The 26,246-nt window shown below is 37.8% G+C and overlaps 1 protein-coding gene across 3 annotated transcripts in view; it reads left to right on the forward strand.

The window, feature by feature from the left end:
• LOC102289456 (metabotropic glutamate receptor 4) overlaps positions 1-26,246 on the forward strand; it is a 187,121-nt gene that overhangs the window by 132,161 nt on the left and 28,714 nt on the right. For all 3 annotated transcript variants that reach the window (XM_005917943.3, XM_005917945.3, XM_005917944.3), the window contains exons 4-7: positions 8,890-9,025; positions 9,230-9,384; positions 9,724-9,864; positions 22,779-22,979. In XM_005917943.3, the coding sequence (XP_005918005.1) occupies positions 8,890-9,025; positions 9,230-9,384; positions 9,724-9,864; positions 22,779-22,979 (633 nt within the window). The remainder of the gene's footprint in view (positions 1-8,889; positions 9,026-9,229; positions 9,385-9,723; positions 9,865-22,778; positions 22,980-26,246) is intronic.

Below are 26,246 nucleotides of genomic sequence, written 5' to 3' on the forward strand. Positions count from 1 at the left end.
CATCAAACTGTGTTTCTCAGGATCTGGTTTTCTTCTTTGAATATTTTGTCAGTTCCCTCTTCCTTGAACTTTTCTGACTTTTCTGCTTTTCACATTTCATTTGTAAAACCACAGTGCAGCTCTCGAGAACATTATAATAGTGAAAAGTTCACATTTGTCTTTTTAAATGTATTTTTCTGCAACTGTTATATCATAAGTCTACATACAATATGAATCCATTCAGGGCTGACCTCTGTGAGATTACTTTCTCTATTCCTCGTTAATCCAGCAATGTCTGATGACTATTTGGGATTCAGTGCTATCTATGTTTACTGTGAGGACGTCTGTGTCCTACCTGATTTATTTTTGTGAAATAACTTCACTGACAAAGAGTTCTTTACATAATGCATTCAAATTTGGGAAGAGAGCAGGAAGAAAGAGTTTGTAGTAGAATTAAAAAGCAGTTGTTGTTTTTTTTATATAGGACTGCTGCAAGGTTAGCAAGCTCACCACAGTTTGTACAAGTAGTGACTTAAGCAGGGAATTACAGTATGTTTTACCTCAGATTAATACATGAAAGCCATGACATGCAAATGGGCTGTTGCTAATGTAAAAATTCTGTTTAAGTAGAAAGCCTTTGTCAGCTCATGTAGGTCTATCCTTAAAAATTAATCCTGGATTTTTCAGTGGTTGTTCACTGCCGACAATATTACAATACAAAGCCGTGCAGTTTTCTGCAGAATAAAGGCAGGATAACATTGTGACATTTTGTCCTTTGTTGAGTCTGCATCTCGGTAGTCTTTTTATTTTAAGAAAAAATGGCATACATTAAATAGAAGAGTCATCATGCTGCAAGTTAAATCTGTATTTTCCCTTTATTTTCTCATGCATATAACAATAAATACATTTCAGAGTTAAATGTAGAATCTTTGTAAATGTCTGCAATCAGGGCTCGGTTTATATAAATGAGCAGTCCATCGTAGACATTCATTCATATATGCAGTTGCTCATTTTGAGCATCAAAACATACTACTCAAAAACTGAAGGGGATACTTAAATAACATCGGAGCTTGATGATTTAGAAATTTAAAAAAAAATGAAAATCTTCACGGGCATATACTATGCTACAATCACACTAGGAAAATAATGGTTGGTGACGTTACTAAAATGATTGTGAGGATGTGCAAAGCACTTGTAATCTCATTGACTTGAAATGGTTCACTGAAAATCAAGAACAGGCTTGTGACCACTCGCAGTCAGTCGCTGTCTTCAAAATGATCTTGGTGCATCAAGATGGCAAAAAAATGGGAATAAGACGGTATCAATCTGCTATCAGTTTGTAGTTGAATTAGGGCATGCTGGCAATTACTTGCAATCTTTTTGTGATAATACAGCAATTAGGTCTAATACAGTAAATTGGTGAAAATAGCAAATCTGTTGCTGTGCACATATACACAATTTCAAGTTAACACTTTACACTCAGAATCCAAAAGAGCCAGAACCTCTTAGATTTAAATGGGAAATACAGAAATTCCACAAATGATGGCTTAGTTGTTGCAGGATGGTGATTTAATACATTTTTGTCTTTCACAGTTTTTTTTTCTCCAAAAAGTCAAGATCACTGTACTAAATTATACTATAAACAATGTTGTTATTCTTAACCTCATGGGCCTAATGGTGCTGAAACGTTCATGACCTGAAGGCCACAGTTAGAGGTTAAAGGATTGATGAGTTGGAACTATTTTCTCATTCTGATGACATTATCATTCCTGGGCAAGATACTAATCCTTGCAGCTATGCCAGAGTTGCAGTCGATGATCAACCAGGTGAAGATGCATACTCTAGGAAGTCAACAAGTTTTTCAATTTCCTAGCAGTAATAATATTTGCTGAGAGAAAGAGAAAATGTTTACCTGTTACACCCTTGCATGCAGGGATAACAAAACCAAACCTGCTATTGTTGTGAAGTCTTCAAATCAAAGGTACAAGACTGAAATATTGAGACAATCTAAAAAATCTTACGAGCACCGTATGTCACTGTGCACCAGACAAAGAAAAATGATGAAATTTCCAGAAATCGTTGTATCCTGAGGAAACAAAACAAAATCCAAGTGACAAGGAATAGAAAAGTGTTTAAAAAGTCCTGGGGTTTGGATTATACAGGCATACCTGAGCAATCCAAAGTAGTCGTGATGACAAATCTGAGACAGCTGAAACTACATACAGTAAGTAACATGGTTAATGGCTTGGCTTGGGATGTATGCAATGTTCCCTCTAAGCTGCAGGCGTGCGCAATTGCGCACTACTGGCACGGTCTCTGCGCACAGAAAATCTGCGTTGCACACAGAAAAAAATCTAACCTGAATTGAAATGAAAATGAATACGTTAACAATTCTGTTTTGCAGTGTTAGTCAGTGACTGGCTGCTCCCGTATGGGATTAGAACGATGCCACCTTATCCCATAGTCCAACCAATGCGATTCACATTCATATATACGCAGCTAATCAACGTTGCTGACAGGCTATGACAGCGTCCTTATGTGCCGACACCGGTGTTTTAGCTAGCAAAGCGGTGTCGCTGATGTGGAGTGAAGCCACTTTAATGACAACGTGTACAAACATTGGAGATGTGAGCAGGACAGACGGAACAATTGACGGAAAAAGTGTGAACTTTATACCAGTTTTTAAATTGTGTTGACTGGCCACGTAAAACCAGAGTTATGATAAAAATATCTGCAATGTTTGGTTTCCTTCCTGAATACTATCGTTGTTTATATTTACTGCGGAAAAACCGGTAAAAATGGCATTTTATAAGGAAAAGGCTCGAAAGCATTCTCCGCCTGTGAGCAAAAACAAAACCAAAATAACCCCTACCCTTTCCTATTGGTCGAAAAATGTACCATGTCGACCAATCAAAAAATGATATGGCAACATGGCATTTAGTTGTTTAGGAAAGATGTGAAAGATGTGTTTTGAGATGTGAGAGATTTGCGACGTTTAGCGCAAATTTAGTGTTAGTGTGTAGTGTAGTCAATAGTTTTGTTGTGTGTGTCAGAACAATGAGGCGACTGCTGAGTGTTACAGGTGTTACAGGAGTGATACATCTGTTGTCAGGCCTGCAGGTATCAGGCTGTTGTTCTCCTTTATCTCATAGTGGACAGAAATTATTTTTTGGAGTGGCACAAATAATTTGTGTGGCATCAAACTTGATGCAGAACAGCTGATTGTTCTGTAAATAGTTTGGAATGTTTATTTAAAAAACGCCTTGGCTTCATTTTTAGGTAGACAGCTGCAAAAAACTTTGTTGTTTGCATAACTCAGTTACTTTTCTGAAGAAGTAACTATATAATTAATTGGCAAACATTGGTCATTATTTACTGTATTTTGCAGACAGAAAGTTGCAGGACTCTCTCCCAGACCACAGACGCATAATACAAGTCAGAGCTTTATAAAAAAAAAAAAAGAAAGTTTTGTTTTCAAAATTGGAGTTCAAGTTATTTTTACTTCCAATAGTGTTAACATACTACACAGGTCATGAACAAGATTTTTTAACAAGCAGTTAATTAAAAGTAGTCTAACACAAACGCTGTAATTTGATAATTTTAATAAACCATGTAACTTGGATGGATTCGATGCTGGCGTGACCACAGTGCACACGTCAGCTGTTGCTCACAGTGGTCCAAGGGACCGCTCAGGGAGTTTGTGTGTTCGCTCAGACACATGAAAAATTAGAGGGAACATTGGATGTATGCATGTAGTATGTTGTGCAAGTGGTCATCAGAAGAAACAAATTACCTACCTGACTATCGTTATCATTAACTTATCATTGACAAAGAGGGCAATTAGTGTAATTGAAAGCTTCCTGTGAATTTGTTATCATATTTCCTATGAATTCGCATGATTTTCTTAAGTAACTTAAACAGAAACTTAAACCAACTGATTTTTTAAAAAAAAGTCTCCACACATCAGACTCAGATATATTGGTATTTTTACATGATCAAAGTTTCTAAAGAGTGTACAGCTTACAAGATCAGTGTCTTTATAGCACTGTAAGATAAATAAAGTCAGTACAGCGTGCAAATCAAACATGACGGTAAATTTGAAAGTTCAGTTTGTTCCTCTAACTTGCGACCAAATGTACAATCTTAAAACACAACTCTAACATTTTGTCAGTTTCTAAAAGTTGGCAGCAAGCTGTTTTCTGTTTACACATTCAGCACAGATGGATCAACATTAACATACAAACTCTTTGCAGACAGAAAAAAAAACTGATGGCACTCAAATCATTAAATCTGTGGGATGTAAAAAAAAACAAAACAAAACAAAAAAACCAGTTAGCTGAAAGACAGTAAACACCCCGTAGGGCTGAACAGAACTGCAGCGACATAGTGCGAGTCCTAAAAAATATTTATTACTGTCACTTTGGGAAATCAAACCAAATTCACAAACTAAAAGCAAATGAAATTAAATGATCTTTGTCATATTAACAACATGTAACACAATGAATAAAAAAAATGGCTGAATAAATATAGTAGGTCACATATCACACTTGAAGAAACACTGAAAATACACCAGTGACCACGCGTCACTGGAAATGACGAGTGTTTCTCAATACTATTTGTCTCCAAAAGAGTTAGACGTTTAATAATAATAGTGTTCACTAAGTTTTAATTTCCATCTATTGTCCATCTGTATTTTTACATGTTAATTAGCTTGTCATATATCTTCAACATGTTTTCCCTTAGTTTGACACTATATATTGACAAAACAATGAAGATGTTTTCCTTGTTTTCTTTCCCTATCAGAATGACACCTTGTGATGTGAAAAAAGAAAAGAACCTAGTACAAGAGAATTGCTTGGAAGAAACAACTTGTCAGATTTAACAAGCAAGCCAACAGGAGTCATTATAATGGCCTGATCTTTAAATGTAAATTTGATTATGTCATTAGTATAATGACTTTGATTGTAGCGATTTATTACAGCTGGGATTTTTATGCATTCTTCTCTTTGTGATCTGGTCAGCTAAGACTGTAAATATTAGAAAGCACAGATAATAAGCACCGAAAATAAAATTAAATAAATGAATAAGAAAAAATGCTGCACTTGTTCATGATGTGGAAAGTCAAGATATCTAAGTGAACATATACTATAGTAAATGATGTCAGATTATTAGGAAAAGAAAGCTGCAGCTTGACTGCCTGACTTGTCTTCTGATGAATTTATGCCATTAAAATCCATAAATCACTTCACTTTTGACAGCCTAGCATGTCTTCTTTACAATTTAAAAAACAAAAAGAATAAGAAGAAATAGCCTCTCCCTGCAGTATAAATCTAATTCTTGGTTATTTGTTCATGAAGTGTCCATTCTGTGGTGCTGTGATTTAATCTGATTTGTGATGATAGAATCCAGTGTTCACATAGTTCAAATGCAATAAACGCTGTGGTTGTTGATATCTTGACTTTTTGTTGACATTTTCTTTGAAGATTTGTGTTTATCTCACTAACAGCATGTTGCGCATGTCTGTGTTCATTGGAAGGCATCTCACTATAAATAAAAACAGAAAGAGAAAAGTAAGAAACGGTGGCTCAGTTATTGTGACAGAGACCAACTGCGTGGCTGTGGTTGGCCTGACACCACAGCAGCTATTTGTCACTATTAGTTTCCATTAATTTAAGTGAAGACATTGTTAGGATAGCACTGCGGTGGTCCTCTGCTGTGGCAGGTGAGAAACTGCAAAGAGATGCTCGCCTTGAATGCTTGTCAGTTATCTAAACCCATCCATTTTGCTAAATGCCCAGAATGACCAATAATGGAGCCTGTTTGAGTGAAATGGACAAGTGGGTCATCACACATAAATGGTTGAAGTGATGAAATGCTCTCATGACTGCAGTCAAGACACACACATCCTGCAGCATATCTACCATAAACTAAAGGATGATCTGAAGCATTAAGACAGTTAAAGTGTTATTTTTATCCATGCTAAACAACTCTTTTAGGATCAAAAATGGAATGCTCGTAATGAATATTTCCTCCACCGAATCGCTGTTGGTCTTTGTGATTTGTTTAGTGATTTATATAGCTCAAGTGTTGTGGTCATGGATAGCTGTTTCCCTTAGCCGGAGGAAAAATAGATAGTAAGAAAAAAGCTACACAGAGGAATAACTGCAAAAGAAAAGTAGTGAATATAAGAGTGTGGGTGACGCAGATTGTTACAGAAATAATCCTCTCTTTTAAGCATACTGCTTTTGGTGACAAATCAATTCACAGAACATCTGGATAAAGTGAGGGGTTTTTTGGCATTTCATTAAATGCATGAAAAATGCATAAAAATATCCCTGCATGGCATATTTCCAGGGACCACTGCAATAAAAAAAAAAAAAAGCTGTAGATGTATCAGTCTGTCTCACTGATTCAAAATATTGCACAAATTCAAAAGGTATGACATTTAATGTTTTCAGGGTAGTGTTTTATTGGACCAATGGATTTTCCCGAAAGGGTATGTGCAATACCTGTGAAACCAACATTTTGCAAAAAAAAATAAAAATAAAGAAATGCGCTATAGAGACAGTTGGCAAGCTGAAAAAAATGGGATACGGTTTGAATTCACTGATACCATTAGTGGGAAGGGTAATTGAAAAAACAGTGCAATGTTGTTCTGAGTGTTCACCTGTTTCAGGCAATATTTCTGCTGCAACAGGAGTGATCTCTTCCAGGATGAGAATCGAATACGTAGGCTATGAGCGATAACTAAATGGTGTGATGATGATTCACATGCTGTGCCCTTGCTAATCACTAGATCTTCAACACCTTTGTGCCAGAGAACGTCCTCACCCACATCATCAAAACACCAGATGGTGGAAGAATGAACAATCAATGTCAAAATGCACTGATGGTCTGCTAGTGGCATGCTTTGGCTCAATATCTAATTAAAGTGTTTAATATTGACTTTTCCTTTCCTTTCTTTTCCTTTCTGTTTCCCTTACATGTTGATGTGGGATGTATAAAATGATGACGCACAGGGGAGACTCACAAGTAAAAACAGCTCTGCTTGGTTGTGTTTTTACAGGATTGAGTTATCCTGCTGCCTTATTTCTGTTTTTATACTCAAAAGTTTTATGAACACTTATTTAAGAAGTACCAATACAAGTACATATATGTGCTCCAAGTTGTGTTGTAAAATAAAAAAATAAATTAAATTGGGAAAAGACAGCATATCACTGCTGATCATTGGCTGATGCTGTTATCCCTTTTGGAGCTTCTTTATATGCCATTCCCTGCAGGTTTTTTGCTGACAACATTTTAAATCTTTGCATGTCTGAGGACTGAGCCAGGATTTGTCTGACCTTCTCAAACTTAATGAGGTTCACTGACAGGTGAGGAAGGAGGAGACAGTTTCATCCAACACAGGGACTCTGTCTCAGACTTCAAAACTTTTTTAGACAGCTAAATGGGGACAGGTTTAGCTGCCCCCTCATTAGGCTGGGCATCAGAGCAGAAGACCACCAAATGGCAGGAGTCTAGGCTATAGACTTTTACAAAGTGCACACACCTTAACTAAATATAAGTAGGTGTAGTAAAAATAAGACTCATTCGGCATTCTAGTACTCTCATTTTTACTAGTTTGGAGAGCAACTTGTGACAGTTAAAAATAACACACACTGCTTTTGCAGTTGTTTAAGTAGTTATGACCCCCTCACTCTTTCTGGCTTCTAAACATTGTGTTTCTGTGTACGATAAACAGTGTAAAGTATGTGCAAAGCAATCCTCTGGCAGTGTCCCTGCTGTCCGTAGAGCTGCAGGAAGCTCAGAAACAATCGTTCAGACAAACATGGCACTCTGAGGCGCTCTAAATTTCACCCAAGAAATCCTGTTGGAGAAGCCCAGGAAAACTCACTTGAGTGGCATAAAACACATGTCAGCATCCTCTTTCTCTGTTGCCTTTGCAAGGACTCAAAGTGTATTTTTTTCCTTTTGTAGGTTCTCTAACTCTGCTTTGTCTAATGGGTAAAGAACATACTTCCTATAATATTTCAGTGTTTTATTACAGAGACTGGATAGGCCAACATAACCACAACCTTCACAACATGCCTGCAGCGGTGGAGAAACAAAGCTTTCAAAAAAAGCCTTTTGTGCCAGTGTTTTGTGCTGTCATGCTAACCAGCATGACCGGACCTAACATGGCAGAAAACAAATCAGAGCTGCAAAGCTGTCCCGTCGCATAAAGGTCCTTTGTATGCATTACAATGAACAAACATTACCTTGTTCATTTGTTGCATAAACTCCGAGGTCCAGGCTTTCAGCATACCTTAAACAGACTAAAGAACATTTATACCTGTCCAAGTGAAGTCTAGAACAAAACAGTTTGAAGAAGAATAGCACACACAGTAAGCTTTATTGTTAACAAGCATTAACAGTACAGTAACATGTAATCTCAGTGTTCGTTCTGTCTGGTAGCAACAGTGTTCAGGTAAAAGTGAAACTGTATATTTCAATAAATTTAGATAAACTTTTTTTATTGACTATTAAAATATGGAAATTCATGACAATGTTACATACATTTTAAACCTATCCTCTGAATCAACAAATAGTATGGGTGACCAGAACTTTCAATTATTGATAATTAAGATAATTTCTCCTATCCCACAAAAATGCAAAGAATATTTTCCTGGTCAGAGCTGCTAGTAAGTGAAAATGATGTTACTTTAATAAACTCTAAAAGACAGTTTGTTTCTCACTTAATAGCCACCGCGCTTTATTCAGCAACATACAACATTTAATTTCATATTAATTTCACGTTCAAACCACTCAATTAAGTACGGTACTGGCTGATCATTGATGTTTTAATCATATGTTTGCGTGTCTGAGAGTTCTCTGACATATTATTTTATGTCTCTATATTTGTTTTTCTAGGCGGTGTGTGCATCTCCCAGTCTGTCAAAATTCCCCGGGAGCCCAAGCAAGGAGAGTTCGACAAGGTCATCCGGCGACTCAGAGAAAATCCAAATGCCAGAGTCGTCATACTTTTTGCCAATGAAGATGATATCAGGTATAACCTGGTAATAGATTAACACTTCTTTTGAAGATTAGGAAAACATGACTACAGCAGACAGCATGCAAACATGTGGGAACACAGCCGTTTCAGTGCGGGTCTGCCAGACTACTGTGTAATGAATTGCACAACAAAATTAAAGTGGAGCTGGTTGGGATGCTGACCTTATCTGTGGCAACATCTGTTTCCTCACCTTCGCAGGCGGCTGCTCCATGCAGCGAAAAAGGCCAACCAGACAGGTCATTTTATCTGGGTGGGTTCAGACAGCTGGGGCTCAAAGATCTCTCCGGTTGTGCAGCAGGAGGAGATGGCAGAGGGAGCAGTCACCATCTTGCCCAAGCGTCAGTCCATCAGAGGTACAGAGATGGACATTATGCAAGCATCTGATCTCCCTACCTTCTAAAATCATGTGCACATATCAGTGATTTATTATTTCCATGCAAGTAAAACAAAACTATTTATCTTTTACTCTTTCAGAAGACTACGTTATTTGTAATGACTTCAACACTCATTTAATCATCAAAGATGTAAAAAAGTTCAGTCAAATAAAAAACAAAAAAGAAGCAAAGTGAATGTGCACACGATATTGAATTATTGCATATACTCTAGAACACATGACAGCTACGGTTCTCATATAGCGTTGCTTACACTGAGAATGACCGCATCACTGACAATGAACCGACTGATCTGTTTAGGGTTTGATCGTTACTTCATCAGTCGAACGCTGGAAAACAACAGAAGGAATATCTGGTTTGCTGAATTCTGGGAAAACAACTTCAACTGCAAACTCAGCCGTCATGCGGTGAAGAAAGGGTCCGGGCTCAAGAAGTGCACAAGTAAGATATTCTCCTGTTGAGAAAAAGCTATTCTGTGTTCTTTTTGTTTAAACTTTTACCCAACTTGAAAACATTCCTCTTTTGATGTATCATGAGGGAGGTGACACATTTGGCTCATGGGGAAAGTGTTTTGACAGCATTGCCCACCTATTAAAAGTGGAACCGCTATATATTCAGTCTTCAAAATCACAGTTCATCTCACAGCTCATTTCATTGCTGCTCTATATTTCTGCTGAGTCTAGTGTGTTTATCCACACAGCTATAACAAGTGAATGGTTTAGCTCGGCTGCATGCTTAAAGCTTCGGGCTTAATGCCATACTTTATACAGCTGTAGATAGCACAATCTCTCTTGGTGGGAAAAGTCACTGCATATTTTATCATGATTTAAACCTCTATTAAGTAGTAAAACATATAACAAAATTGAACTTTTGCTTACAGTCACCCCACTTCTGCCCTATCCTGAGAACTGCAACAGGGTAAAAACTAAACCATACTAAGTTAAATGAACCCCCCTCCCCAAAGAAAAATCCAAAACCAAAGTTCTATATAATGCAGTAGTTATAAGGTGATCAATTTAATATAGGATTTATAGCATATCTGGTGATCAGCTCTTATTAGCATTACCTTTTCTAACTGCTTCCTCAAAAAGGGTATGTTACACACTGCTAATTTTCAAAAAGGGCAGAAGCTGCACTGACAAGCTACATAATCAGATGAATTAGACAAGCAGTTAGGATTTACAGCATATCTGGTGATCAGCTCTTATTTGCATTACCTTTTCTAACTGCTAAATACTCCATTATGCTCAACAGCTAGTCACCAACCGTGTCTGATGCAGGCAGCTCACTGTTGATTTTAAAGTTGTTGTTTTTTTTGCTAAAAGCAGCTACTTGGTATGGCTGCAAAAAGTTGAGAGAGGAATAAGAGTGCAACAAAACATTGAAACTGTTGGCTAGACACCTAAACGATGATCTGAAGTTGATTATAAAGCTCTGCAAAGCTGAAGGGAGGAGTATATTCAGGCTATAATTCTCTACAGGCTCAGACAAAAGACTTTTACGTTCTACGTTGTTCCACATTCGATATTTCTCGCTGTTTTTTCTTTTTCTTTTCAAAGAAAACAAACTTGCACTGTTTTAAACCCTAAATAATATCAATTATAGCATCTTTAAAAGTAATAGATTTATTTTGGACAAGCAAAAGAAACTAAGGTGATAATTAGATTCACTTTTGGAACCCAGCTTATTTCTATAGCCAGTCCCAAGCCCCAGGTAAATGGGGAAGGTTACATGAGAAAGGGTATCAGGTGTTAAAATCAAACAAGCAGATTATTGAGGTTCCCACATGCAATTTCTATACCAGATCAGTCAGGGCTAGAGTTAACAATAACTACGGAAACGGTGTTACTGTTGGCTGAAGACAAAGAAAGGGGGAAGGTGTGTTTGTAGGTAGCAAGAGAGAAGGGAAGGTCTAAGTGGGGAGGTGAGAGCAGGGACTCTGTAGTCTGGTAAAGGGAAAGAGCTAGTTCATGTGCTGGAGAGAAGGAAGGTATATTGTTTGTGCAAGAGACCAGGTGGAAGGGAAGCAAGGACAGAAACACTGGAGGTGATTGGTAATGAGGTTATTGGATGAGACTTCAGTGGACATGTAGGTGAAGGGAACAGAGGTGATGAGGAGGTGTTGGGTACGTATAGTGTTAAGGAGAGAAATGCAAAAGGACAGATGGTTGTGGATTTTGCAAAAAGGATGGAAATGACTATGGTGAACATGAAGAAGGAACACAAAGGGATGTATAAGAATGCAAGGACGTACACATAGGTGCACTACATCTTATACAGAAGAAGCAATCTGAAACACAAGTGGAAACAAGAAGTGGAAGTGAGTGAAGACATAGGCAAGGATTAAATGGTAGAAATGTTGCACAGATACTGCCATGAGGGCATTTGTCCTATTCTCTGGACAGAGTAAAGAAGACAGAGTGACGCGATGGTGGTCACATTCATAAATGTTACTGCAGGAAAGTATTTAAAGGAAGAGATTAGCAAAGAAAACATGGAAAGTAGTCGGGCTGATGAAGAAAGCTGACAGGACTAGTGTGAGACTTTTTAACCAGATTGTTTAATAAAATCTTGGACAGTGAGAGGATGCCTGAGCAATAGAGAGGAAGTTTACTGGTGCTTTTCAGGAACAAGGGTGATGTGCAGAGCTGTAGTAACTACAGAGAGATAAAGTTGGCGAGCCAGATCATGAAGATATGGAAAAGAGCTGCTGAAGTTAGGTTAAGACAGTGGTTCTTAACCTTGTTGGAGGTCCTGAACCCCACCAGTTTCATATGTGCAGTCACTGAACCCCTCTTTAGTGAAAAATAAAATATGATTTTATTTTTTTTTCAAATTCAAGACATAGATATGTTTTTTTACTCGTGCACAAAATGAGCCGTGCATGTCAAGGCGGAGGCTCTGCCGAACCCCTGAGACTGACTCACCGAACCCCTAGGGTTCGATCGAACCCAGGTTAAGAACCACTGGGTTAAGAAGATAGGTGATAGGTGCAAACAGCAGTATGGCTTCATGTGGAGAAAAGAGCACAGTTCCAGTGTTTGACTTAGAGTGTTGATGGAGGAGTGTAGCGAAGGTCAGAAGGAGTTTCATAGTGTATTTGTGGTCTAGAGAAAGCAAAGTGGTATACTGCATGAGAAAGCCAGGAATGGCAACGAACTATGTGAGGATGGTGCAGGACATGTTGGTTTTGAGCTCCTTTTTTTCCAGTGGTGATGGGGAGTTTGACAGATGAGGTCAGGCACACGTCTCTGTGGAGGAGGATGATCACAGGCAATGCTGTGATCTGTAATGAGAGCATGGAGCAGGTGGAAGAGAGCCTGGAGAGGTGGAGGTATGCTTTGGAGACAAGAGAAATGAAAGTAGAAGCAAGGCAGAATACATTTGTGTAAATGATAGATGTAACAGGGAATCTACACGGAGCAGAGGAAGTGAAAATGGACAAGTATGCAACTATCAACTATCCGAGAGAGGAAAAAGACACTACAGGTTTGGTGGACACAAGTGTCAGGAGTGATTTGTGACAGTAGGATAGCAGTAAGAGTTGAAAGGGAAGTTTTGCAAGATGGCCTCTTATGATATATGGTTTGTAGACGGTGACACAAATGGAAAGATAGGAGGCTGAGCTGGAGGTGGAGGTGAGTTCAAGATGTTAAGATTTTTTGTTGGAAGTACCCAGAATGAGTATATCAGAAGAGAGAAAGTGGATATACCAGACAAAGGATGTTAAAAATTGAGCTGCCAGGGATGAGTAAAAGTGGGATATCACAGGAAAGATTCATGGAAGTCATGAAGGAGGATATGCAGAGGGTTAGTGTGACAGAAGAGGATGCAAGGGATAGGGGTGGCATGAAGGCAAGGATTTGTTGTGGTGACCCATAAAAGGAACAGGTGAAAAAAAAGAAGAAGAATTAGGTGTGTTATTGGTGGGGAAAAACTCAAGTAAGAGTTGCTGTATGCAGCCCAGCAAGCAAGAACACTGCCAAGAAACAGTCTAACATTGCTTTCGACTGTCAGGTCTTAGTGATCCCTTGAGAATCTCCCGAGTTTGAAAATTGCCACGTATAGCCTCAACCCTCGAGTGACATCAATTAATGGAAATATTTCTCCCTAACGTATGCAGAGTAGCAAAATGACTAATTAATAACTACAGCATAACACTGAAGTCTGCTGGAAAATGTAACAATACAACAGAGAAGAAACCAGAGACACAAATAAGATTTGTATGATAATGACCATCATTACAGCCAAACACTGCAGAATTGTTGCAGATTTCATGCAGTAATAATCCATATCTTCTTAATTACAGGTAGCTAGTATTGCCATTAAAGGCAGATCATCACAACTGGACTGTTAGGATCAGTTCTTTCCTCTAAAAGAAGAGTGATGACTCAATGGCTTTTCAACAACCTAAAAAATTAACACTCAAATGCCCAGATTTATTTAATATGACGATAAATTTACGCTTACAAATTACTTGCATATTCTCTTTATTCTTAAAATGTGACAGTATTGTGCTTTAGAGGATCATGGAAAGCTGGATATAATAGTGCTCTGTGTCATTCTTTTGGTAATAAAAAGAAAGTTGAATTTGATTGAATTATTGTAATTTCATATAGCCCCCACTTGCCTCTGAAATAAACATATACTGAATCGAGACAGCTCACTGTGAGGACACAAAATATACAGCAGATAAAGAAGTCATAAAAACAATCACATTATGCTTCATAACATAGTTGGGAATGAGGAATAATTTGGGGGGTATACAGCATGGACAGAAAAATAGATCAGCACACAATTAGAGAACACAACGTTTAAAAAATCCCTCTCTTGAATTTACAGTTAAGAATGAGCAATTTGTCTTTAGGCGGAAACCATGCAAACTCCAAGAAATCAAAGGAAATAAAAGTAACAATCTAGTTGCTGTACGGTGAAAGCACCGAGCCACCACTCTGCCCTGGAGCCAGATGTGTATATCCCCAATCTACATACACCAGTTTCCACACATACACTAGTATTTATAAACAAGACTGTGTCGTGACAGCGTGCGTACAATACTTCCACACTGGCTTTATATGGCGGTAATCCACACATCAGTGGCTGGGCTGAGTTTCACATGCTGCAGCATTATGAGTAAGAGAAAGAAAAACATCAAAGACAGAATCTGGGCAGGATTTGGAGTCGGCGCATTGCACAGATTCACATGTACAGTAACATTTATGAATGTGAGCACAGTCATTTTCTGAAATAGTGACCTGACTGGCAAAGTTTACTTTGCTTTTATTTCTTATTTCTTCAGCCCTTCAGTTAATGCTAATTCAAAATTTATAGATCTAGATGGCTTTTAATGTAAAAAAAAAAAAAACAAAACCCAAAAAAACCCATGAAGTGCCTCGTTAGGTTGACAGCACTCATCGGGACTGCAGCAGCAGAAAAAAACAAAACAAAATACAGTACACTGCTTGAATGGGTGGCGGACAATAGGAGTACATGATTCTCTTACTAATGATGGAATTTGTGTTGAAAATGCATGCTATCTTCACTCAGTTCAGCTGTTGTGAGGCCACAGGTTAATGTTACACTCTTCATTGTCTTTATTCTTTTCATTTTTTTATATTTAGTTCTTATGAGGAACCAGCTTTACTTTTTCTTCTGGCAATTTTTGGTTGCAAAAAACAAACAAACTGATTTTGTTGCAGGGAGGGGGGAATCCCTCTTAGTGCACTTCAGTAGTGCCATAAATCACAAAATGCTCCAAACCAGCAGGCTTTGTGGAGGTGGGATTTACAGCATGACTAAATTAGATTTTTAAGGTGGTTGTACGTTGTCTTACAATGCTATATGCATCGGTCACAGCTGTGCATTACCCTACGATATAACATGAATAATATAGACTAATTTTATTTATTTATTTATTTGTGAAAGATTTCCAAAGATTTTACCATGCTATTTATTGCATGGTAAAATTTGAAGTGACTGTAATAGACCACTCAGTCAAGAGGACTTTGTGGCAGTGCAAAATTTACAGCTTACTTTTCTAAATGTGACGAAGAACTCTGATTTGTCAGGTAGTTAACTGCCAGAGGAGACATTCCCATTTAGATATATTACCTCTAAACAGTTTCTCAATTAACTCTATGAAAAATATACTTGATATGAGAGCCCAGCTGATACAGGCTTCTCAAGACTGATATCGATATTAAGCAATTTAAAAATCCCATTATATCAGTCCATATTTTTTTATGTGAAGCTATTTAAGTTATTACTAAGATAATATAACAGTGCAGTTTTATAAATAAACTTATCAGCACAACAAGTCCTAGGTTAATTAATTATGCTCTACTCCTCAGCTTGTTGTTGTGTTTGTGGCCACACCTTTTGGCAACAGGGAAGTTGCAGAATACCCCCTGGTGGACAAACTATGTAATGCAACACTCAGGACATGGTTGAAGGGTGTTTCTCCCATCTCGTCTTCACATCATTTATCAGTTGGTATAAATGGCAACACAAATATACTGACAAATAATAATATTTGTTTTGTAATACAAAACAGCAGTTGGACTACCTGATATACTCCTAAATCGCTATACATTACTTTGTATTGCAAATGTTGAATTGACTTATTTTGCATCTTTTACCTTAATGTTTCCAAATTTTCTTCAACCACTGACAGTGGAGGTACAGTAAAACCTGCTTTTCTTCCTTTGTTGAGCATAAGAAGTCATAACAACTACACCAAAGCAAAGCAATTCTGACGTACGGAGTAAATGGGCATGTTGACATGCAATTATGCGTGATTGTGGATGATCATCCCACTTACCTCTGCTGTACTAATGTGTATAATAACATGTAATGATAAAAGACAAGGACCCCTGTGCTGAGACTCTAGAGAATCTTAATGTTTATTTATTTGTAGATAAAGGGCAGGGTTGGTAAAACAATAAATAACTGAAACAGCCCTGGTGAAACAGTACAAACAAAATACACCAGAGACATACTTTTACTCAAGGGGTGAGCTGCAGAACCAACAGCTGGTGCTGTGTTCACAGGCAATAAAACCCAACACAGAGTATTCTAAAGAGATAACACAGAGGGTTACATTCAGGGCATCACTCAGGTGGATAAGATAGTACTGATGGATCAATTTGTCTACTGATTGGCTACACTGACCTGCCCACCCCCCCAAGAGGAAATGTTGCCAAGAACAAAAAAACTAGATAACTCCAGTGACCCTCTGGGAGTCTGCAGTCTGATCAACACCATGGCCAACACTCATACCATGTTTTCATTTCCTTATATAAGTGAGATGGAAAACATGGCACATTGTTTATGTTTGGGAGCAAATGTATTTCCATTTATTCTTCTTTGTGTCTTGAAATATCTGTAGTAGTTTAATACTGAATGTTGAATACCGATCTAGATTGATATTAACACATGGGTCTGGGGGAAGATTTACAATATATGTTTTGAATTAGTGTTTTGTGGTAAAAATTGCAAATAAACAAACCACCCTGTTTCCTCCCTCCCAAGTTATAGAAGATAAGCCAGTTGGTAATCTAAATATTTCTTAATGTCACAAAATCCTGTGCAGACCAAAACAAAACAAAATGTCAAACTGTTTATTAATACTGTCTGACTTTCCAGCTCTGTCTGTGGCACTCCATAGTCCTTGTGTTTCTTGTAGATGATGCAGACCTTTAAAACTCGTCAGGTCGCATTGTTTTTGTTTTGTTTTTTTGAAAAAACAAACAAAAAAAAAAGCCAAATCATTTCCTAAAATAGCTGGGTACTGCATTTCTGAGCAATTACAGCAACAGAGTTTATTATAATGAAGCAAGGGAGCATTAATGTGGCTTATTTTGTTGGGTTATTTTCTGCAACCAAAACAGGCTTAATACACCTTGGTACTTATTTGGCAGGTCTCTGGAAATCTATTCTCTAACACAATTTTCCCAAAGATATTCCTTAACTTTGCATTCTGATAAAGGTTATGAGTACTGGTCCAAAATTTCCCTGAGGTGACCCTTCATACATTATCAGAAGGAACCGCTCTGATCAGGATAGAAATTTTCATCAAAGTAAAGGTGATCACTCAGCCCTGTACTTATTTGCAGTGACCCTTGCAGCGACCTCTCACTCCCTCAGACACACACACACTATAACAAAGTTACTGAATTCATCACTGTAGAGATCAAGGTTAGTTTAGTTTTTGATCAGAGATATCAAAGCTCTGTTTTATGTTATGGGATTTGCTGAATTTATAAATCTATAGAGAATCTCCAGTTTAATCCTTAAAAATAAAGATGCTCTGCTTCAACATGTAAATGTGTGTTTTATCTGCAAGATGGATTCAATCAATAAAACCAAAACTATAAATGGGGAAAAACTGTTATGAGGAAGTGTGCCACAACGAGACAAGGAAAAAGAGCAAATGAAGCAAACATATAATGATTGTTATCTACCAATAAAACATTAAAACCAATGATGATCTTTAATGATTATTTGTACTCTCAATGATTATGCACTAGAAATATTTTTAGCCTTCAGTTGCTGCAGAAGCTAAATTAATAGCTCTGAAAATACCCACATTGACATCGTTAAGTTTATCTCTATACTAGGAGTGAGTGTTGTATAGGCACCTGCATCTCACACTAAGTAGCTGTTCTTCTATCACTTGTCTCGCTCATTACAGACATTTTAGTATTAAACTTCCCTATCAGCTCTGCTTCACAGGGAGTGAGAGTCTCACAGAATTTGTTTGAGGTTAAAGTATGACACTTGAGCTGCCTCTTCACTGGTGGGGAGCTTTGCAGTGTCCCTGTGGCAGCTGTGCAAAAACCACATGGGGCATGCTGCAGAATTATCAGTGTCCTGAGAGGGTTAGACTGCTTAGTGTGATCAAAGGATAAGGAGGGCATGAGTGACTGAAGAAAAAAAGTGAGACTTGTCTTTTATCTGGGAATGAAGGAGATGTAAAACTGATATTGATTAATGTTGAGAGGAGAGGGGAGGTAGAGCAGGGACCCATTTCGCTGGCTGTGTGTTTCGCCTCTGTATTAACGATGTGAGCGGAACAGCACAGAGAAAGTAATGCAGATAAACCGAGCATGTGCTCTCACATCCAACCATCTATTTTTATACTGCTCACCCTAAACAGCGTTCCAGGGTGACTAGGGGGGGTTTCAGCCTTCTCTGGGTAAGAGATGGGGAATATATTGGACAGCTTGCCCTTTTATTGCAGAAAGGATTTTGTAAAAAGTAATTGAATTCATTGTGGAAATAGATTAAATTATTTTAGGAAGCAGAAAATCTCTGATCAGTGGTGTGATGGAGAGTTTAAATAGTTTAAAATTTAAAGCCTACCCTTGAGTTGATTCCAAGCGTAAGAACATGAAAAAGACGATACAACTAATGCAACTATTAACCTGTAAATAGCAATTACATTTAATTAGTTAGAAATTTGACTGGGGTAGGTTTTGAAATCTGTTTGCTAATATGATGTAACCAAATAGGTTATTTACATATACACTAATTGGTCACTTTAATAGGTGCACCTGAGTTGGACTCCACTTCAGTCTAATCCAGGTCAACCCCAATCCTGGACTGGGTTTGCCTCGAGAACTGCCCTAATTCTTCATATTCAACAAGGTGACAGGAAACATTGCTCTGAGATTCTGGTCCATATTGACATAATAGCATCACACAGTTGCTCCAGATTTGTCAACTGCACAACCATCCAGCAAATCTTTGTTTCACCACATCCCAATGCAGCTCACTATTAGATTAGATCTAGAGACTCTGGAGGCATTTTGAGGACAATGGATTCTTTGTCATGTTCAAGAGACCCGTTTGAGATGAGCTTTGTGACATGGAACATTATCCAACTGCAAGCAGCCATCAGAAGATGGGTAGACTGTGGTCAAAAAGGGATAAACACAGACAATATTCAGGAAGGCTGTGGGGTTTAAACATTGTTCAGTTGGTTCTGAGGGGCTCAAAAGGTACCATTTGTTGGTTACACTGTTGTTTATTACATTGTTGTGACTTATCAATGGCTTTGTGGGTGATAAAACCAGCTGTGACATGTTTATTGAACATTAATACAGTATAGTTGTAAAATGATTTTTTTTTTTAAAAATCAGTGTTAATATTGAAATTACATTTGCTTGAAGTTGCATTTTAATTATTTGCTTCAATAACCAATTTTTTTTGAGTTTTCTTTTTTGAGTATTAATCCAATAACAGTTTTTTAAATGTGATATCATATTTGTTATCATTTTTGATATTTTTTTAATATACTTTAAATTACTATTTCTGTTTGACTGAAAACATACACACAACAGCATATTTTTAGCCCGACATGAATTGAGACTTTAGCTCTACAATCACGTATAAGAAAATTCACAGAAAATGTGAAATGAAGGTGCGTGACACATGTCAGCAGCGTCACATTAACTTAAAAGATGGTCCGATTGCCTCAGTGGATTGGATGGCCTGCAGCCGGTCGTAAGCTGAAAAATAGGTCAAAGGTTTTGTGCCCACACTGTCTGTCACATAATGTCTTGTGTTTCACCTCAGTGGAAGACACCCACACTCAGCTTCTGCTTTGCTTAATCTAAAAGGATTTCTCTGAAAGCAAAACGCCAGCTTGGAAAAGTTGTGCGAGAGTGCCAAAATGCCAATGAGGAGTTAGCTACAAAGAGAGACAGAAGGAAAAAGGGAAACTGTCTTATGGAGAAGAGACAATACAAAGTTAGTGTGGGTGGCCTGCCAAGACTGAGAGAGAAATATCACTCTCACACCCACTCTGGCTCACAGGATTCCCCACGGCATAAGCATGGCGGCCAAACTGTGACAATCTCTGTCCAATCAAGGCCCTGTGGCCCTTAATTACTGAGCCGTAACCTCCAACAATAATTCATGCATTTTCAAAAGCTCATGAGATAATCTGAGACTTAAAACCCCTTTGGTCTGCAGTGAGGAGCTGGAGATCTAGCAAATGGAAGATGGCTAACAGAAGGAGACCTTTGCTGATTTGGAGGCTAGCACTCTCTCGGATTGAAGTAGCTGCCGAAAATAGCTTGCACCTCAAGAGGATAGTTGTTGCATGGTAATGTTTAGGAAAAAAGTTTACTTGTGAAAGCTGTATATTGGCATGTCCAAAAGTATCAGATAACCACATAGTCACAAAAAACAGTTCTAGCCTGTATATTGTTGAGGTTTGTTAAGGTGGCTTTTAATATTGATATTGCTCATTTGTAGTTCATTAGTTCACATCGGTTCTGACAGTATAATGTCTTTCTTGTTATTAAGCCGTATTTGTTTGAACAATTATATGAAGGGGAGGCACCAACTGTGGAATTTTTAACCAATACCAATGTTTTATATAAAAAAAAATGTTATTTTTCATGTTTAAGAAATTTTGTGACTTTAACTTGTTGTATTTGTGGCATCCTATAGAGTACTACATTCGGATTCAGTGAGCTCTTTAAAACAACCTATTCTTTCACAAATGTTTAGAAAAACTGACTACATCCTTGGTGCTTGGTCTGTGGCAATGAGACTGAAAACGCCTGATTTAAAAGATTAAGAGATGTTTAGTATAATGCAGGTCTCTCCATTTTTGTTTTTGAAAATCATTCACTGCATTACAGTAAACTCTACTTTTAAATAGAGTCAGGTTTTGGCATGGCTTAGGTTTTGATTTAGTTACTCTCTGTCCTGTGGCAAAATTGGTTTAACTTACTTTTTGTCATGTTTAAAAAGACTCTAGTTTACTAATGCATTAACCTAGAATTTAACCAAATTACTTACTGAAATATACTGAAAAATATGGAAGTAAGTTAAGAAGCTCTATAGCATCAAGTATTTTTTTCAACCAACAGTATGGAAATTATTGTGTGAGTATCAGCAGCTCATTCCCTGCTGTGTGCTTATTAACTTGCAAAGCCTAATTGAATTCTATGCAGCTCTATCATTAGCTTATCCCTAGTAATTAGTCTATTGTAAATCTTAATTGAACACACCTGCTTTTAATAATGGCTAATGCACATACAGGAGATTTACATAGAAAAACAGCTTTAAGACTTCATGCATGTGAGCAGACAGCCGAAGTTAGGATTGGCACGTTGTATCTCCTTAGACCCCACCTCCTCACAGCAATTAACAATCACAAAAACCTCTGGAACAACCTGAGCCAGGATTAATAAACTCCTATCACGAGTTATTACATTGAGCCCATAAGGGGATTATCCCTGTCCTGTGAATGGATGTCTCTATTTCCTGCTTCTTTGGGTCTTCTAAATTGAACCAGGCAATAAATACTGAATTCAGAGTTGGACACTCAGTCAAGAAGGTAAGGAATACAAAAAATTGATCAAATTGGAAGAACTGTTTAAAGCAACTAATGAAAAATAGCATGAGGCATATTTTTAAAATTTGTAGAATAGAAATGCAGGCCCAAAACATAATGCTCACGAAAATCACACAGAGGGAACTCTACTACTCCTTCAGAAGATATAAGAAAGACTCTTCATTTTTAACAGATGAGATTTACCAGAGGAGAAGACCTTGCACTCCAGATATTAGAATTGATTTGGTCCTCTGCAGCGATCCAGATATTTACTTTCTAGCTAATTGCAAGAGGCAACACCATTCAGTACATAAAAAATAAGACTCACTGAGGAGCAATGCATTTTCTTCTGTCTTTTGGACTGATGCCACACCCTTCGTTTAAAAGGTTTAGCTCATTCCAAGTAGCGTGAACACAATTGTCTTATCTAAAAGCTGCCATCCAGAGTGGGGATGACAGAGAAGACAAGTGTTGAGAAGATAAGTTTTCCTGACTATTGGCACACATCAGTAGTATCTTCATCAAGTTACTTTATAAATTAGTTTCAAGATGGATTTTTTTTTTTGCTATAATTGTGCATATTAATTGTCTAGAACAGACACTGAATATGCAACTTTATCATCAGCCTTCTTTAAACAAGTGTCAGAGACAAACTCACAAGTAGATAATTCTTTAAGCTGGATCCACTCATGGAAACCGCTCATGCCTTTAAATGAATACAGTTTTCTTAATTGCATGATGTGACTGATAGAGCTACAGATTTTTTGCCTGATTGAGTCGTTTAAATCTACTTGTAAAATCTTTTTTCTGTCTCAAACATGATTGCTTGACTACATGGATACTAATACTGGACTCAACTTTGTCCGTGACATGGTGACCAAACCAAATGAATGACTGCAGATCATTACATATATCACTTACCACGATTTGAATTATTTCATGAATTCTTTTAACCAATTAATACTTATAAAACCACACACATGCATCTGTCTATGTCTTTCAGATCAGGAGCGAATCGGAAAGGACTCGCAATATGAGCAGGAAGGAAAGGTACAGTTTGTTATTGATGCCGTCTATGCAATGGCTCATGCCTTGCACAACATGCACAAGGAGCTGTGCCCGGGCAAGGTTGGTCTCTGCGCTAAAATGGACCCCATAAATGGCACTCATCTGCTGAAGCATATTCGTCGTCTCAACTTTTCAGGTCAGTTATAGACACTCAAATATACACTTTTAGGGTCATTTGGTATTAGTTTTGAATTGACAACATCTTATGTCAATTAAAGTTTATGAATCAGTGATGGGTTACATCACGTGTTACAGGGCCCTTTTTGGCAGCTGTCATTCTCGTATTTGAGTGGCACATTCTGTTACCAAATGCAAGTTTTTATGTTAAAAGGCTAACTGGTAATTCGAAAAGCCTTTTTGAAAAACCCTTGTGGCAGAGCTGAAAGGGTTTTGAGAAGCAGGTGTTTTTTGAGAAACAAATGCTTTAGTGGTCCTCAACCGCCCGCTTATAAATGGTTAAAAAAGAAGAAAAAAAGTGGTATGGAGAGAATGGACAGATCAATCCAGGTTTGAAGTCTTTGGATAAAAGGTCTGTGAGGCTGTGAATGCTAAAAAGAGATGATTCTTCTCTTCTTTCAATTGCAGAACAATGTTTTATATATGACTGCTATATATTTCCCACTGACTTTGTAGGAAACTCAATGCACATTTTCTACAAACTTCACATTTTTCATGTTAAATGTGAAGTTTTAAGGTTGAAAATGCGTGCTGTGAAAGATGCAAGCAATGTAGGATTACAAACATACATTGCTTATAGAAGTTCAATGGCCATCCGAGGTCTGTGTTTGAGGGTTAAAATGATAAGTACTTGACTTTCACATTATTAGAATTATTTTTTTTCGACACAACCATACAGTTTGAAGAACATTGTCTTACATTGAGATGCCATATATGGCTCCCGACCCAGCACACAACTTACTTTCCCCCCTCTACTGTATGACCTATTTCCCAACTCTTTATGTAGCATTACATTAAACCCAGTTATCAGTCAAGTTCACATTCATGACTGGCATATTAATAATTGACTGCTTTCACACAAAGAGCAGTGATCCAGAGTTTCATTATATAGACAGCCTTTTTAAAGCAAAGCTGTTTAACGCAATTATAATTCTTTCATAGAGACTTGAGTATGCAGTGTTTGCACAGATAAATTATTCATTTGAACTCATGCTCTTCAAGCTAATTTGTCATTTTAATATCTAGTTATTACATTGGCAGAATGTCAATTTAATGTTTAATTCACATTTGGGAAGTAAATTTATATTTTTAATTTCAAAATAATTTGATTGGGTGATTCTGCAGGTTTTGGTATCATTAAACCTGCTTTTGAACATACAGTCAACATTTTGGGGTTATGACATAGTCTTTAGCTGCATTGCCCAAAGTCAGTTTTAGATGCATTGTTAAATCCATGTTTACAAGCTTGAAACAACCTACTTATAAAAAATAGCACTAGAGCACTACTAGGTTGCCACATAGACCCTAAGTGTGGCAATAAATGGGGACACTTTTTTTTTTTTATTGGCCTAAAAAGCTTTTACTTAAGTGGTGGCAGTAATCACTACTGACTTCTGTGCTGAGTTATCTGGGCCAAAATGTTGCTTGTTAGAGTAAAGCAGTGTAAACTCCTGAAATCTGCTACCACTATTACAATGCCATAGTTGATGAATTGAAATCATAACTGAGCACAATTACGCCACTGATGGACATAAAGCTAGTTCCTTGTAATACTTCAGCAGGAGTCAGTGGTTTTTAGGCAACAAGCACCATGCCTGCGGCATTATTACCAAAGCAGGACTGTGTACAGTATTCAGTAAAATGTAATTTTTACTTTCGCAAATATAGTACTGTGCAAAAGTTTCAAGTCACCCCCCTTTACTTTTTTAAAATTGTTTTACTTTCAAGGAAATAGATTTTCTTGTAATTCGTTAAAGTGGTTTTGAGCAATAGTTCTCCAGGTGTTCTTGAGGTCTATCAAAGTGTGAGGTTTTTGGGGGTTTTTTTTAGCTTTTTTTTGACATTGTCTGCTTTTTTTTAGTCATATTAAAATCATTCAAGCACTGAAAAGGAGTCATTAGCTGAAAACTTGGCATGGTTTGCAGTGTGTCCTTAAAAAAAAGGGGGAAATTGGACAAATAGATGACAAAAGAAGTGGTCAGCCTAAAGAAAATTGATCTACAACAGTTGCACTGTATCTGAAACTTGTGTCCTTAACAAATTGGGGGAAAAAATCCAACAAAGATGTGACACAGGACCTGAGAAACGCATCTGGCCCTTGAGTTGATCCATCTATTTTTTCACCGAAGCCTAATCAGAAATGGTCTTAGTGGAAGAGTGGCTATCAAGAAGGCTTTCTTAAGGAGGAGAAACAGGGAGAAAAGGCTGACGCATGTCAAGTCACGCAAGAACTGGACTGGAAATCAATGTCTAAAAGTGTTATGGAGGGATGCATCCAAATGTAATATTTTTAAACTAAATCATTATCAATATGTACGAGGTTAGGAGAGAGGTACATCACTGAGTGTCTGCAGCTATCTATAGAAGATGGTGAAGGTTCTGTCATGGTTTGGTAGTGCATTTCAGTAAATGGTGTTGGGGATCCTGTCAAAATTAATGGAATGATAAATGCAGGTCAGATTTTGATCCACCAAGCAATTTGATTGGCAGTGACCTAATTTTTAGATAAACTTTTCTATTTATTTCTACTTTTCTATTTTCTATAGCTTTTCTGGTCAGAGGGCCCGGTGGCGCCAGTGTCCGGCAGCCTCGCCTCTGTCAGTGCGCCCCAGGGTGGCTGTGGCTACAATGTAGCTTGCCATCACCATGTGTGTGAATGGGTGGATGACTGGATGTGTAAAGTGCTTTGGGGTCCTTAGGGACTAGTAAAGCACTATATAAATACAGGCCATTTACCATTTTTCCATTTATCTGTCTATTTCGAACATCTGGGCGATCGTGGCTCAAGAGTATGGAGTTCGCCTTGTAATCGGAAGGTTGCCGGTTCGAGCCCCGGCTCGGAACAGTCTCGGTCGTTGTGTCCTTGGGCAAGACACTTCACCTACCGCCTACTGGTGTTGGCCAGAAGGGCGATGGCGGATATGGCAGCCTCGCTTCTGTCAGTCTGCCCCAGGGCAGCTGTGGCTACAACTGTAGCTTGCCTCCACCAGTGTGTGAATGGGTGGATGACTGGGTGTGTAAAGCGCTTTGGGGTCCCTAGGGGGGACAGGTAAAAGCGCTATACAAATACAGACCATTTACCATGCAAATATAAATAAAATTACAAGCAAAGTTTTCATGAATATCACCATCTACACAACGTTTATGCTTGAAACCTTTTTCAGCATAACAATGATTCAAAACATGCTGCCAATGCAATACTTTGATAGATAACACATACAATGGA

This window comes from Haplochromis burtoni, unplaced genomic scaffold (assembly GCF_018398535.1).
Source record: "Haplochromis burtoni strain Fernald_Lab_line unplaced genomic scaffold, NCSU_Asbu1 Contig_26, whole genome shotgun sequence".
NCBI classification, from domain to species: domain Eukaryota; kingdom Metazoa; phylum Chordata; class Actinopteri; order Cichliformes; family Cichlidae; genus Haplochromis; species Haplochromis burtoni.